Source organism: Aedes aegypti, chromosome 3 (assembly GCF_002204515.2).
Source record: "Aedes aegypti strain LVP_AGWG chromosome 3, AaegL5.0 Primary Assembly, whole genome shotgun sequence".
Taxonomy (NCBI): Eukaryota; Metazoa; Arthropoda; class Insecta; order Diptera; family Culicidae; genus Aedes; species Aedes aegypti.
The window spans coordinates 276,678,194-276,694,892 of record NC_035109.1 but is presented as its reverse complement, the minus strand read 5'-3'; the positions used below and the strand labels follow the sequence as shown (position 1 = coordinate 276,694,892).

Sequence of the window (16,699 nt, the reverse complement as noted above, 5' to 3'; positions counted from 1 at the left end):
AAAAAAATGCCAAATTCAAAAATTGTTATTTTCAAAACACCTTCAAAGGATAATTTATTTTGGAGTGAGTATCAATTGGAGGTTTAATCAAAGAAATACGGATAGAACACATTTGTATGTTTTTAGAGGGTGATCCCAAACATTTGCAAAGGAATGTTTAATATATTGTGTAATTTTAATGAAATTAATACCAAAACAACTAGAATGAAGTGGGTGACTTGTTGTATTTTCGGTAGCTATGTTATCTTCGTTATGGGCGGTTTTCTGAAAAATACTGTGCCCAACAGGTACATCAATATTTTTATATGAGCGCACCTTGCCATGACTAAGAAAACAAAACGGCCGCAAATATGCAATTTCTCCTATTTTAAACCAAATAATCGAAAAGTTACAATAATCCAAAGAATGATACTTATTTACGTATTTTCGGCCGTTTCGTTCTTTTCGTCATGGGGGGTTTATTCGGCTAAACATTCTTAACTTCGACAGTAAGATGCGCTTATATGCTAAAAATAGAAGTCCATATTTTGAGCCCAATAGGTTCTAGAAAACCATCCAGGGCGAAGAGAACAAAGCTGCCGAAAATACAACAAGTCACCTTTACTCATCTACAAGACCGTTCCACTGCAAAACCCTACCGACTTAGATTTCAAATTAGCAAACAATGCTAATAGTTTTCTCACCACATGCAAGCTACGGCTTCTATCCTCCGGTCCGGCGCACAGATTTCCCTGGTGTTGCAGATAGTCCCGGTGTTCCCGGCGGCACTCGCTTCCATTGGCCGGAAAAATGCTAATATTTGCCGTTATGTAATTAGCGCCATCGTCACCGCCGCCATTGGTTCGGTTTTGTCGCACGGCTCGGTTTTGCTGTCGTACTGCTCCTCGATGGTGGTTTTGCCGACGCCTCCGTTGGCTTCCTGTAGTTCCGGTTCCAGTTGGCGACCTGTGCCACACAGCCAGAGGAGAAAGAGTCGAACCGCAGCACACGGATTTCACGGTCGGAGAAAAACAGCCACCGGAAAAAGATAAACGTGATAATTGAATAAATAATGGTCTTTCGGTGAAACTATTTAATTTAATTTAGGCAAATACCATCATCGCAAGCGACGATTCCGTTGTTAGACGATGCCAAGTCGTGTCATACATTTAGTGGAAGTGTGGAAGTGTGAGATTGTTTGTGTAGAGAACTATGTTAGTAAAATAGTAATGCAGGAAAATTTGAGAGTGGGTTACTTTAGATATTAGAAAGTTTGTATTTCTTCTCTTTCGCTGCTCTACGTGCCTACTTAAACTAGGAATTATTTAGGTCCAATATCCTCAAAAACGAATCTTATCTTGGCATATCCATAAAAATTAAAAATTATAGTAGGAGCCTTCCTTAGCCGAGTGGTTAGAGTCCGCAGCTACAAAGCAAAGCCATGCTGAAGGTGTCTGGGTTTGATTCCCAGTCAGTCCAGGATCTTTTTGTAATGGAAATTCCCTTGACTTCCCTGGGCATAAAGTTTCATCGTACCTGCCACACGATATACGAATGCGAAAATGGCACGAATTTAGACTATGCTAGCTAAACTTTTTTTTATTTATATTTTATACGTACGTCACCAAAAAAAAATGATAGTTGAACATAATTTTGGAAAGTAAACAATATAACTAGCTGAAATTTTCGAATTCTTCGGATTTCACTTCGAGACCTTCTTAAACTTAGAACAAATATGCAATTTTGACGAAACTCTGATGCTATCAATCGGGCAAGTTTACTCGAGAAAACTCAATATGGTAACATCTTAATTGACAAGCGCAAACATTTTATTCGATCAAATTAGTCCTGAATGTATTTTCATAACGCTTTAAACTCTTCATAATTTCAATTAATGTGACATGCACAGTGCCCATCAAGCGAACTTCTATCACCAGTCTAGTCTAATTAAATGTACACCTCTTCTTTTTAGCACCATTCAAAAATTGGAAAAGTTTTCAGCATACACCGTCAAAATTATCCGTATTAACCAACCAGCTTCAACTACTGCCTGCGATTCCTTGGAAGGGTAATAACGTGCACTTGCTCATACGCCGGCAGTTATCGTTCCCGCTCAAAAATTAGAACCAAAAATAAGATGTACAGCAAACTTTGCCAGGTGAAACAATTTTAAAATTGAAATAAAAATGCAAATTCACCTTATTCCCCGGCATCATTATCGTTAAGCCCATCACCGTAGGCGACTACTGGTGCTTCCTTGTGCAGAATGATGGCCAACCCCAACTGCTGCTTGCTTTCGGTATTCCCCTGGCCCGACAAAAACCTCATCGAGTTGCTTCGGGGAGAAAGTGGAAGCAATTTTTTTATTTCCAGACAAGGAGACGAAGAAAATTGAACGCCGTCAGCGTGAAGACCAAATATAGAAAGTTTGGTAGTTACGAAGTTAAACATTACTCAGCAAGTAGAAGGCCAGCTTCCGGGAATAGGATCGTTCTCGGGAAAGTGCAATGATGAGAATTTCCTCCTAGGACAGGCGTGGGGGAAGGCAATTTGAATTTGGATATTATGGAAAATTTGGAAGAACAAGGAAAAAATACTGGAATGGATTTTAATTTGATAACTCTAACTAAATCTACTTTACACTCAAAAACAACAAAGTGTTTTAAAAAATATCATGCACTTTTTTCAGAATTTGGGTTAGATTATTATTATTTATTAGTAAGCATCTGAACAGATAACGCTAAATCAACAATTTCACGCCACAATACCGTAATTTCGGGTGAAATTGATCATTTTTCACGGTTTTTTTTGTCTGATTTCTATAATGTTGGCAATCCCAAATAACTGAATGCAGAAAAACAAGTACGAAGGTGAGCCTCATTGGCTCAAGAACCAAAATTTTCTAACAAAAATAATTCTAGTGCTAAAAAATATCTCTATAATAAAAATCGGGTGTTGCCATTTCGGGGTGAAATTGATCACTTATCAATGCGATTATTGTTAGTTTTCAAAACAACTCTACATAATAAATTTGAGCTCCCTGAATCTGAATATGCTTGCCAAATTCTTAGCAATACAATATTTATAGAAATAATTATTAGTTAAATTTCAAGAATAACGCAGAAAACGCCTAAATGAATGCAATTTCCTAAGGAATTTCATGATATCTAACAGAAATTCAATTATTTCAACTAAATGAGCGAATTGATACGAATTTTGGTTATCAAATCTGGTTTGAGGATATATCTTAAGTATCCTCACAAACTTTCAGGATTATACCATGTTCAAATCCTTGTCTATAACTAGAAGTTTATTGATGTTTGTCAATACTGCACCATACATGATTTTGGAATTTTGCATAATTTTCATAGAAATACACATTCTCTAACGCAAAAAACTTTACAACACACAATTTGACAATCTTACGACAAACAACGTTCATTCATTGCAGGTTACATTGATATTTGTGCTCCATTAGGAAGAAATAAAATCGAGTGACACGGTGATCAATTTCACCCTACTGATCAATTTCACCCGAATTTACGGTACTCGGTTGCGGGAATTGCACCAGGACTTTTTCCGGAAGTTTTGGATTCAAACCAGGAATTTATCCGGGGATTTTATCTGCGAATTCTTCCGGTGATATCCCCAGGAATTTCTTCACGAATTCCCTCAACGATTTTCTCAGGGGATTATCAATAGCTATTAATCTAGGGATTTCGTCTAGAAATTCTTCCGGTGATTTCCACCAGGAATTGCTCCGGGGTTATCCTTAAGAAGTACCTCTGAGGATTTCCTCCCGAAACTCCTCCAGGTATTTCATCCATAAGCTCCTATGGTGATTTACTCTTGATAATCCTCCGGAGATTGTTTCAGAAAATTTGTCCGGAGATTTCCCCCCAAGAACTCCTCCGGGATATTCTCCAGGAATTTTTAAGGGGATTTCTAGTAGCAGGAATTTCATCCAGGAATTCCTCTGTGGATTTCATCCATAAATTCTTCCGGGGATTTACTCTGGAAGCACCACCAAAGATTTTTCCAGAGATTTCATTAAGAAATTCCTCCGGGGATTTTCTCCAGAAATACCTTCGGGGATATTTCAAAGAATTTATCCGGAGATTTCCTTTAGGAAGTTCCCATCGACTCATGGGACAGAAATGCTTTGGACAGTTGTTTGGTTCTTGTTGGTCCATGTGTCGATATCGAATAATGGAACATCGACTCATAGAAGTTTTACTGTAACTCCTCGAAAATGCTCGAAAGTTTCTCTAGGGATTCTTATGAAGTTGCTTCGAAAAATTCACTACATTCCCTCCGGGAAATGTATATGCTAGATTAAATCCAGAAGAATTGCTTAAAGCACTCCTAAAGAAATGGAGCACTGAAGGAATACCCATAGAACTTTAAAGAAATTCCTGTAGTAACTCTGGACAAATTCCTAGAAAATCTTTAAAAGGAAATCCTAGAAAAACTACGTGGTAGTTCATGGAGGGACTCTGGATGTGTTTCTGGAGAAACTTTGGAGGCGTTTCTGGAGCAACTCTGGGGTAATTGCTTGACGAATTCCTGGAGAAACTAGGAAGGAAATTCGAAGGAATTCCTGGTGGAGCTCGAAAAGAATTCCCGGAAGACTTCTTGCAGAATATCTCCGGAGGAAATCGCTGAAGGAAATCCTCAGCCCAGAGGAAATCCTTGTGAAAACCTTAAGAAGAGTTCTTGGAAGAAATCCCCGGGGGCATTCCGGAAGGAAATCCGCTGTAGATTGCTTGGAAGAAATCTCCGGAAAAATTCCTGTTGCAAATATCTTAAGAACTACCTGGATATAAAATCTCTGAAAAAAATCCCCGAAAGAGTTTATGGAGAAAATCCCCGGAGAAATTTCCTAATGATTTTTTTAGAAGAAATACTCAGAGGAAATGCTGGAGGAAATCTGGACGGAATTGCTACTGGAAATCCTCTTAGAGGAGAAATTTCTGGAGCATATCGCCGGAGCAATTGGTATTGGAGAGCCTCTGAAGAATTTCTGGAGAAAATCCGCAGAGGAGTTCTTGGTGGAAATCTCCGGAAGGAATACATGGAGCATATCACCAGAGAAGTTTTTGGAGGAATTCCTGGACGAAATTTCCAGAAGAAATCCTGGAAGAAATTCCCAGAAAAATTCCTAAAGGAAAAAATCTTTAAAAAAATCCCAGAAAGAATTTTTGAAGAAAACCATCAGAGGAATTTCTTGACAAAATCCCCCTGGACGAAATATCCGGAGGAGTTGCTATTGGAAATTCCCTGAGAAATTCCTGGAGAAAACTCCCGGAGAAGTTCCTGGGGATATCGCCGGAGTAATCCTTGAAATCCCCGGAGGAATTCCTGGAGAAAATCCTTGAGAAGTTCCTGGTTTAAATCCCAAGAGAAATTCCTGGAGGAAATCTCCTTAAAAATTATGTGGAAAAAATCCCCGAAAGAATTTCAGAAGAAAATCCTGGACGAAATCCCGGGCTTGCTCAATTTTCACCACCTAATATAATTTAAATCTTGTCGCTTCCTTGCGACGCCTATCCACCTATTCATTTCTACAGACTCCCTTTAGCTTTGAGTCGCATGACCGATATAGCCATAACAAAATAGAATATAAAACAATCACGGTCGATACCTTCTCCTTGTCTTAAGAACAATCTCTTGATATTCAAACAAATTTTTAGGTTAGCCATGTTGTACCAATATTTGAAAATGATTCTGAAGCTTCCTCCCTGGTATAGTACCAATGAGTTACATAGAATATCCAATGTCGAAACATTGGAACAAATGTCAGATAAAATAATTAATTATTTTAGGCAAAAATCCTTACAACCTTTTATTGCCACGATTAATGCGTTATATGTTTAGGTTAAGTTAGGTTAAGTAAATTCAAAGCGTTTTTTTCTCTTTTAAGCAGGTGAAATCAACTCACCTGTAAAAAATCTGAACTGCTACGGCAAATGAAATGTAATATGTTGTTAACAAAATGTTAATAAAATCTTAAATTTGTTTTATCAAATAAGAATGATAGTGTTGTCTAACACAGAACACCTAGATATAAGAAATGAATATAATGTTTGGAATGATACTAATAAAAAAATTAAAAAAAATGAAGCAAACCAAGTTATAGGGGAAGAGTAAAGAAATAAAAAATAAGAAAAAGATTAAGGTGACCAAATAAATGAATAGGAACATGTACTTCACGAAAGCCTTGTAGGATCAACAAGACCAGAAAAATTAACTTCCAATGAAAATCCCAATGATGGAAACCGCATGTTTAAGCTTACCTGGTACTTTTCCGAAGTTTCCTCCAAGAGTAAGTTTGACAAATATTGGACGTTTCCGGCGAAGGAAGATTTATAATTGATGATAAGCAAATATACGAAGACGATTCCGGTTGGCTACTCGGTGCAGCATTTACCAGGAAGGAAGACTGATGGGAGCTCTCCGAAGAAGAATACTGTGTCGGGGGCGGCGAAGAGTTGTTTCTTCGATTTCCAACCGGTTCTCCCACAGCCTGCTGGCGCCGGATGATGGACGGAGCAGCAATGGCCACCGGAGGGATAGGGTTGCCTAGGCCAGCGGTTCTGCTGATGTTGCGGAAGAGAGTCTGTTTGAACACCGAGTTATCTTCCTCATCGGGTGCTTGTTGTTTGCCTTTGTCCTGTTCCAGAACAAGCAGGGCCTAAAAGGACGAATGTGTGTGTATGCGTGAGTGAGTGATTAATAATTCACTCGTTTGGTTTCTGCACGTTTCGATTATTATTACTTCAATATTTACATTATGGATCTGTTAAGATGTGGTGCTGCATAAATTGTGCTTTTGTTTGAGGGATTTATAGAAGCATGAATATTTCATTCTAGTATGCTTCTATCCAAATGACTGTTATAGAATATTCACACGTTCGATATATGGTTTATTGCATAATCATGCAAAGCTTAATGGAACCGATTTATGATTATTTATTACGTGAACAGGTGGCCGGAATAAAACAATACGAATTATTTTCCTGTCATATAGCTTGCTTAGAAGTTGTCTATTTAATGTCCTCTTTATAGGGCGCACAGTGCGTTGAATGTATGGAGATGCGGGACAAAAATCAAAACTGGAAGATCAAGCCATTTAAGCACCTTGGTATGAAAGGAAAAGTTTTTTTCTGGTGAAAAGAGCTGCAATTTGCATAAATTACATATAGTATACGCATAATCGCAAAACTGTCCTAAGCGCCAATTCCATTATTTTCCAAGAAAAACTTCGTAATTTGTACTATTATTGCCTAAAATGATTTAAGAAGTTATTTGCAAATATGTCTCTTCACACTCATAGCTGCAAAAGTGACTTATACGCCTTTATGCAAAAAATGCGCATACTTTTAAAATTTTCTAGTTTTTTACATAAAATTTGAATAGAATCTTGGAAACTTCATTAAAAATATTTTATTTTAAACATAAACTTGCTCTGGTGTAATGTCTGGTTCAACTTTGACCACATAGCGTTACGAGATTTTCGGATTTTTTATCACAAACAACTCATTTTCATACTTGTGCTGGTTAAGGAGTATACCGAAAAATAGTCGAAAATCTCGAAGAGTTGCAGGGAGTTGCAGCTGTATCTTCCAGATCTCTTAGGGGGCACTCTGGGAAACATGTCTGTGAGTGACTTAGGGTGGAACTCGGTGGAACTTTTTTTGAATCTATAACCAAAGTTACATATTAGTATTTCATAAGTTTGATTTTATAGCCAACTCATCGTGCCGATTTTTCATATTCAAAGTTAAAATTGGTGTGCTTATTACATCAAATATACTTTACCAACCTTCAAACATGTTCTCTTTCAAATTTTGATTGAATGGATTGGTTTCAACACCCTCCGTACTAGTTGAAAGTAATGTTGAAAACATGCGACAAAATTAAGTTTTTCTGCCACTCCGACAACTGTCACTTTCGACGCTTGTTGTAGTCGTTTTAGTGCTCTATGAATCTTATAAATACACGTTTCAAAAGCCGATGTTATCTATAAACAGTTGTGGATACTTATTATCGCCGAATAAAATAACTTTAAATTTGATTTTTGTCTATGGAGCAACGCACTGTGGGGCGGTTCAAATTTTAAAGAAGTTCTCCCATATATTCCTAGGATGGCAAAAAAACATAAAAATAATGTTCTGTGGAATGTTCAAAACACAATAAATAAATTTGCTGAAGAGAGAAATTGAATCCGATGGATAGAAGAAAATATATTCATGAGTTTGTTTGCTATTATTGAGCTTCATATGGGATTATTGTGTTGAAAACATCTAAAAAAACAGACAAAATTAGCTCAAAAGGGAATAGTTTCTTCAGCAACATCCTTCATTATGGTTTGAAGAATGAGTTTTCACTATGGGATGATAAGTTTAAACTTAAATTACAGTACTAACGTGTTTGAATTTTTTTTCAAAATTTTTCTTTGGTATTTTTCATATAAACCTACATACATTGTCTTTGGGTTACTTTTAAATCACTACCGAAAAAACTGAAAAACACAGAACACTATTTTTATGGTAAGGATAGTGAGAAAGATGTGGGAGATTGGATTTTGAAGCATTTTTAAATTTTGAACCGCCCTAGGTCACCCTAATCACACGTGTCTGCTTGCATCTCAATAAATCAGCTACATTAATCCAGATATCTTTAACTGACGACCATTAGTGATAGTCAATTTCGTTGAAAGGTATTATTATGTTTTGTAATCCTCCAATCTCGTCAATCATATTATTGCTCCCCAATTGAACAATTCTGTATCCATTACAGACTGAACCGACTGCGCTCTATACCTACAACATTATTTTCCAGCCGTTCGAACGTCGTCGCGTACTGATCCGGTATGACTATCCTTCTAATGGCACGCGACTGCTCGTCACCGGCGGCCATTCGGTTGATTGCGGTTGACTGACGCCGTACAATTAACTGGTCGGGATTTTTGCTAACGAAGAAAAACAATAAAAAAGGAAAATATTGTTATCATGATTGTTCTCAAGAATTGAAAGAAATCAAATGAATGACTGTTCGCATAGTAGCTTTTCAGTTGCCTTTGCCATTGGCGTAGCTAGAAGAGCGGCGATTTTTCTATAGATTTTATAAAATATCTATCAATTATAGCAAAACTACTATTTACCCAAAATCATATCCTTAAGACACAGTTCCTGGTACTTCTCCGGAATTTCAACTTTAAATTCCCCCTATAACCTCGTCTGGTACTTCTCCTGATATATTGTCTTAGGACGTATTTTGATGATTGATTGACAGATTTTAGCGAGTAACTCCCAGTGGAGAATCAAAAATGTAGATGTATCCACTGAGTGGATACGAATAACTGACACTGAAGAAGGCTACAAGTGGTAGTCGAAATACCCGTATCTATCAAAGATAAGCAGCTAGAGCGGAATACAAAAGTACAAGGTACTCAAATCTAAATTTTTGATTCTCTATTGAGATTCTGCTCATAGGGTTTGAATACATTAAAAAGAACTCCCCGTGGTTCCTCCTTGAACTCTCTCGAAAATTGTTATCATCAAGTATCTTCGGAAATACTGTCAAAAAGTTGTTCATAAATCATTCAAGATTTCCTACCAAGATTCATCCCAATTTGTTATTGGGTGATTTCCATTTACTCTTCAAAATATTTCTCCTGAACCTATTCCTGGCAAATTATTTTGGGATTATTCGTGTCAACACCTTGCAATTCTTGCATGAAATCTTACAAACATTCTTTAAGAACCTACACGAGCAACTATTGCCGGAAGCTTTTTCCAGCGCTGAGAAATACTACCACAATTTTTGTAGTAATTCTTGAACATATTTTCAGGATTTTAAGTGATACCCCATGGCATCAGTTAAGGTATTGTTGACGATTCGTTGGAGGAATTCACACCAAGGAGTGATTTCTGAAAATAAACCCTGGAGGGATTATTGAAGAAATTCATTGAAAAATCGAAAACAAAACATGTAGACGAGCCCTATGTCGAATTCCTGGACAATATGTGAAGCTTTCTTTTGCCAAATTCTTTGACTTAATCTTTGAAGAATGTCTGGATGAATTCGTGTAATGATTACTTGGCCACGGTGTGCCAGGAACCGTTATTAAAAAAATGTCTAAGAATATGGCACCTACAAGCCGAAAGATGTAATATTCAAGCATCTTCTCCGTGAATTTGAAAATATTCTAACGAGTGAATCGAAAGTTATAGTGATTTAAAATTTTTGAGCTATTTTTGAAGGGATATTCACATGCTTCAAAATATTCCCCAACGGTGCATCATTATCTATTTGTAAAACAGCCAAGTAACCATCAGCTTTGCATTAAACATTCAAAACGTAAGATATCCAAGTATCTTCTCTGTAAATTTGAAATAATTTCTTCGAGAAAATCTGATGTTACAGTGATTTGTATATTTACCATTATTTCTATAAGGTTCAAATTAGAACTCATTTATATGGCTTTGTTATATTATTGTACATAATTTGCAAATAAACATGTCCATAGGACTGACACTCGGTATTCATAAGATATTGTAGTTAAGCATCTTGATTACACAACGAATGAAAACGGTCGTTCTCTTGATTTATGTTTCGTCAGTGCACAAGATACCGCTCTAGCAATCTCAATCGCTTTATCGCCTTTGGTCAAACAAGTGTACAATCATCCTGATTTGGTCCTCATTCTAACCAGGAACACTACAGAGAACTTAATTCCGTTTATAAAGTAAGCAGTGAGACGTTATCAGTCAAGGTTCTGAAATTTCGTATTAATGATGTGAAATCTACGACTTTACGTACGAAAGGAGAACGCTTTTTTGCTTATTCACGTGAAGTAGCATAGGTACTCAAAATCGACGACGCCATGATTTCTAGGGCCGCTTCACAAATCAAATCATCAACCAATATCGGCCCTTAGTTACTCATGCTTATTTTGATTCTGATCATGTCCCTGTTACATTTCAAATATCCCATGAAACGATTCTCAATCCTATCAGCTCCACTTTCAATTATTTTCGAGCCGACTGGAATATATATGAAACGTATATTGACTCTAATCTTGATGTTAACATTTCATTACGAACTAAACTTGATATTGACAATGCTCTTGAATCTTTAACAAATTCCATTGTTGAAGCCAGGAGCATTGCAATTCCAAAATGTGAAGTAAAATTTGAATCCATGATTATAGACGATGATCTTAAACTCTTGATCCGTCTTAAAAACGTGAGGAGAAGGCAATTTCAACGCACTCGTGATCCTGCTATGAAAATTATATGGCAGGATTTGCAGAAAGAAATCAAGAAACGTTTTGCTCAATTAAGAAACAAAAATTTTGAAAATAAGATTTCTCAATTGGTCCCTGGCTCTAAGCCCTTTTGGAAATTATCTAAAATTTTGAAAAAAAAAAACTCAGAAGCCAATACCGACATTGAAAGAGGAAAACAAATTATGACTAACTAATTACGAAAAAGCTCAAAAACTCGCTATGCAGTTTGAAAGTGCGCACAATTTTAATTTAGGACTTACTAGTCCAATTGAAAATCAAGTTACTCAGGAGTTCGAAAATATTCTAAATCAAGAGAACGTTTTCGAAAATGCCTGGGAAACTGATTTGGAAGAAGTGAGAACTATTATTAAAAAAATCAAAAATATGAAAGCTCCTGGCGATGATGGAATTTTCTACAACCTCATTAAGAAACTTTCAGAGAGTATCTTATCATTCTTAGTTGATATATTTAACAAATATTTTCGATTAGCAAGTTTTCCTGACAAATGGAAAAATGCTACGGTTGTACCAATTTTAAAACCAGACAAAAATCCTGCAGAAGCTTCTAGCTATCGTCCAATCAGTTTGCTTTCCTCCATCAGTAAACTTTTCGTAAAGGTCATTTCGAACAGAATGATGGCCCACATCAACGAAAATTCAATCTTTGCCAATGAACAGTTCGGTTTCCGCCATGGACATTCGACCACTCATCAACTTTTACGTGTAACAAATTTGATCCGTTCCAACAAATCTGAAGGTTATTCTACTAACCTTGCTCTTCTAGACATAGAAAAAACATTCGACAGTGTTTGGTATGAAGGCTTGATTGTAAAATTGAAAAACTTTAATTTTCCAACATACATTGTTCGAATAATTCAAACTTATCTGTCAAATCGTTCACTTCAGGTTGATTACCAGAACTCCAGATCTGAAAGACTTCCTGTCAGAGCTGGTGTTCCCCTGGTGTTGTTTTGAGACCAATATTATACAATATTTTCACATCTGACTTACCTGAGTTACCTCAGGGATGTCAAGAATCCTTGTTTGCGAATGACACAGGCCCCTCCGCCAAAGGACGAAGCCTGCGTGTCATCTGTAGTCAATTACATAAAAGTTTGGAGATTTTTTCTTCATACTTGTAAAAATGGAAGATTTCCTCATGCTTCCAAAACTTAACTAATAATATTCTCACATAAACCAAAAGCTCATTATTTGAAACCTTCAAGTAGACATGTTGTCACGATGAGAGGGGTTCCAATAAATTGACTTCCAGTCGAGTCTAGTACACGACACTGAAGACGGCCTTACAGTTGAGGTCGAAATACGCGTATCTGTCAAAGGATACAAACTCTAGTGGAATTAAATGGTATAGCACTTAATTCGGTTTTTTCATCTACTTATAGGTATTCTACTAAACAGCTCGAAGATTTATTATGATCAGATGAAGTTAAACATCTAGGGCTCATGCTAGATAAGAATTTAACTTTCAAAAATCACATTAAGGTCATTCAAGCCAAATGTAATAAATATGTAAAATGTCTCTATCCCTTTATTAGTAGAAATCCAAAACTTTGTCTCAAAAACAAGCTTTTGATATTCAAACAAATTTTCAGGTCAGCCATGTTGTATGCTATCCCAATATGGACTAGCTGTTGTAATACCAGGAAGAAAGCTCTGCAGAGAATTCAAAATAAAATTTTGAAAAATGATTCTGAAGCTTCCTCCCTAGTATAGTGCCAATGAGTTACATAGAATATCCAATGTTGAAACATTGGAACAAATGTCAAATGAAATAATTAATAATTTCAGGCAAAAACCGTTACACTCTTCTATTGCCACGATTAATGCGTTATATGTTTAGGTTAAATTAGGTTAAGTACATTCAAAGCGTTTTTTATTCTCTTATTTGCAGGTGAAATCAACTCACCTGTAAAAAATCTGAACTGCTACGGCAAATTAAATGTAATATGTTGTTAACAAAATGTTAATAAAATCTTAAATTTGTTTGATCAAATAAGGATGATAGTGTTGTCTAACACAGAACACCTAGATATAAGAATTGAATGTAATTTTTGGAATGATACTAATAAAGAAAATAAAATGATAAGTGATCAAACAGTTTTTTATACCTGTGAACCGTGTGCGGGACTCAAACCTCTGTAGACTACACACAAAAAGGAATAGGTTATACCTAAGTCAATATTAAAAAAAATTCATTATCATCATCGAGGCGAACATCGTAGTTTATTAGTGCCCCAATAATTGTTAAACATATATAACAATACATTCAATACAAAATATCCGTTAGTCAAAACTTCGTCAAGATACAGTATTAGTCAAGTACAAAAAAAGTTAACATGTAGCTTTGATGCGTGAAATACATAGTCTCTTAAACTGCGAAAGAGTTGCAGAATGTTTGATGTGTATAGGCATCGAAATGAAAAAAAAATATTCCTTCAAAAAAACAAAGAGTTTATAGAACCACCATACAAAACCTGTGATGTTCTTAATTCAGTCGCGTTTCTAGTATTATACAGGGGATAGGCAAAATGATTGAGATAGGCAAAATTTTGCCCAAATTCAAATGCTTATAACTTTATGAAAAATGGATGAAATTGGATGCATCTAGAAGCAGTCGACGGCAAATTTGGTCCAGTTTTAGGAACTTCCTTGGCCATGCATATTGGCCACTGGACACCGGAGATGTTCCGGATTTTCTGAGGTCATGTCCAAATGTCATTTTTTCTGTCGCTTGTATTTTTGTGTGGTGTAAAGTTAGATAGATGTTTGCAATTTTCCTAGAAACTAGAACTAATAGGAAGTTGAATGCCACTGGACGCATTAAGATTGGTTGGAAATCTTCAGAACTATGACCATTTCCGTAAAACTGGTTCCGGAAAGCATGGTCAGTCATGTTTGTATTTCCAATCATGTAAATATTATCCGGAGCTATATCCAAGCGGACACCAACCTTAAAAATGATGTTTCCTGCAGCGTATTCAGAACCATTAGATGCACAGACCACTCTATAGAACGTTTCAGGTGCCCTGGGGGAAGTGGTCAATTAGGAACATATCCGGAACCATATCAATATGGGCATCAAACTTCATTATTTTCAAAGGTTATGCTTTCCGAAGCATTTCCAGCATCACCGGCTGCCATAACCACTTTATAGTAGGTTCCAGGTGCCCCGGGGGATGTGGCCAATTCGGAACATGTCCGTTCATCTGTTTAGAATCACATTCTACCATAAACAGTAAGATCCATGTGACTTGGAAAATGGCGAGCATTTTCAGAACCACAAGATATAATAATCACTCTATAGTATATTCCAGGGGCTCCTAGAGATGTGGCCAACTCGAAACTCATCCCCCAGGGCCCATGGAACCTACTATACAGTGGTCATATAAATAAGTTGCGCTGTAAATACTTCTATTAGCATCACTTTCAAAAATCTTGATGTTTTTACCCATATTGATGTGTTTTCGGGCATGTTTTGAATTGGCCACATCCCCGGGGCACCTGGAATCTACTATAAAGTGGTCATGGCAGCCGGTGATGCTGGAAATGCTTCGGAAAGCATAACCTTTGAAAATCATGAAGTTTGATGCCCATATTGATATAGTTCCAGATATGTTCCTAATTGACCACTTCCCCCAGGGCACCTGGAACCTTCTATAGAGTGGTCTGTGAATCTAATGGTTCTGAATACGCTGCAGGAAACATCATTTTAAGGTTGATGTCCACTTGGATATTGTTGCCGACACTGGCAGCACTGGGAATTTGAATTGCGAATCGACCCACAAAGGCCCCCGGTTGGACTTAACACGCAGCGACTGACAATGACCGTGCGCAAGGCTCGATGCGTGCAAAATGTCAAGATAAGGGGAGAGTGATAATTTGCGAGTCATGTAAACAGCAGCAGTTGAACGGAAGAAATTTGTGCTATATTATTGAATTTTTGAATATCCTATCGGGTCGATTGATTGTACTTAATTACTAGTTTGCTCTGTAAGTTGAACATATTTTCGCTGCACAATTTGAATATTGAATTATCATAGGTTTGTTTCTTAAATAGATTAGCTTAGTATCCTCAGGAGTTACCATCCTTTTGTCTGCGGTCGCAAGAGAACGATATTACAATCGTAGGTTCTAACCTATTCATATAGATATATGCTTAAGATTAAAACATGATCCCCCCCAATTTAGAAGACTTCTCTATAAGGAAACACGTATTAAGATTGTTGGAGTAGAAATAACTAAGGAGACCAGTTGTGAGTAGCAATGAATTCGATAAAGTTACACCATTTAATAAACGCTATTTCCAGCTTAAAGAACTCGGCACAGAACAACACCAGTGCAGCTTCTGTTAAGAGGTCCGAAATCTCCCAACAATAAGCTTTAAGAACTGCTTCGATCACCAACGAGAAAGGAAGGATGCCGGAAACAGATTTGTTCGACTGCAAACTATGTCGGAGGTCGAACAACGTAGATGATATGGTCTTCTGTGCGGCGTGCCAGGAGTGGTACCACTACCAGTGCGTGGGAGTAACCTCAGCGGTGGCCAACGAAAGTTGGATGTGTGCACGATGCGCGGCTTTACCGTCGTCCACACGGATTGGCGAGCTTTACGGAAGTGATCCGCTATTCCCGGCTACTATCGTTACTGTATCGTCAGTGAAGGCCACCGAATCATCGTCGATCGTAGCTTCAACCTCTTCAGTGATATCGCTTGCAGCTAGCGCTGGATTACCGCTGGCAGCAACTGCAGCATCTCCAATTACGTCTTCTACTGCAGCTTCTGGTCCAGTTCCGCCTGCAATCGCTGGACCATCCGGCTGGCTACCTACAACGACGACGGCTATAAGCGCTACTAACTATGGCCAATCACTGCTGACGGATCAGGCACGAGCGAGTCTACAATGGGTACAAGAGCATCGAGCATTCCTTGAGCGGCAAATGGAGGAGAGTCATAAGAAGGAGTTAGAGAGGAAGAAGGCCATGCTAGGGCAACTCGCGAACAATGCCATGCAAGGCGTTATAACGGAAGCGACATCGAATAACCTTAATGAGCAATCCGCTGCGGTTGGGACCAGTAACGTTGGAGGCTGGCTGGGGAGAATGATCGGCGAGATGGAAAATCTGTCGCTCACACCAGCGAGCACGGAGACAAGGATGACAGCACCGTCGGTATCCGTACTCAACAACAGCTCCACACCAACAACTGTGGGTTCTGCTGACCGAAGCGTATTCGATCCATCCTTATCGTCGCTGCTTCTTGGAGTGCCTAGTATTATGTCCAGAGCTTCCACAAACTCCTTTCCTTCAGGTCAGTACACTACAATGCCGTCTGTTCCTTCATATTGTTACCCGCAGCCGGTCCGAGATCCCTCTCAACAATTCGGTGCGTTCCCAATTAGCACG

At 37.7% G+C, this 16,699-nt stretch overlaps 1 protein-coding gene across 8 annotated transcripts in view; it reads right to left on the bottom strand.

Moving 5' to 3' along the window:
• The window catches only part of LOC5574686, a 211,466-nt gene that overhangs the window by 5,430 nt on the left and 189,337 nt on the right, over nucleotides 1-16,699 (bottom strand). For all 8 annotated transcript variants that reach the window (XM_021851252.1, XM_021851253.1, XM_021851246.1 and 5 more), the window contains exons 6-8: nucleotides 8,809-8,953; nucleotides 6,276-6,673; nucleotides 684-945 (exon numbers count right to left, since the gene is read on the bottom strand). In XM_021851252.1, coding sequence (XP_021706944.1) covers nucleotides 684-945; nucleotides 6,276-6,673; nucleotides 8,809-8,953 — 805 coding nt within the window. The remainder of the gene's footprint in view (nucleotides 1-683; nucleotides 946-6,275; nucleotides 6,674-8,808; nucleotides 8,954-16,699) is intronic.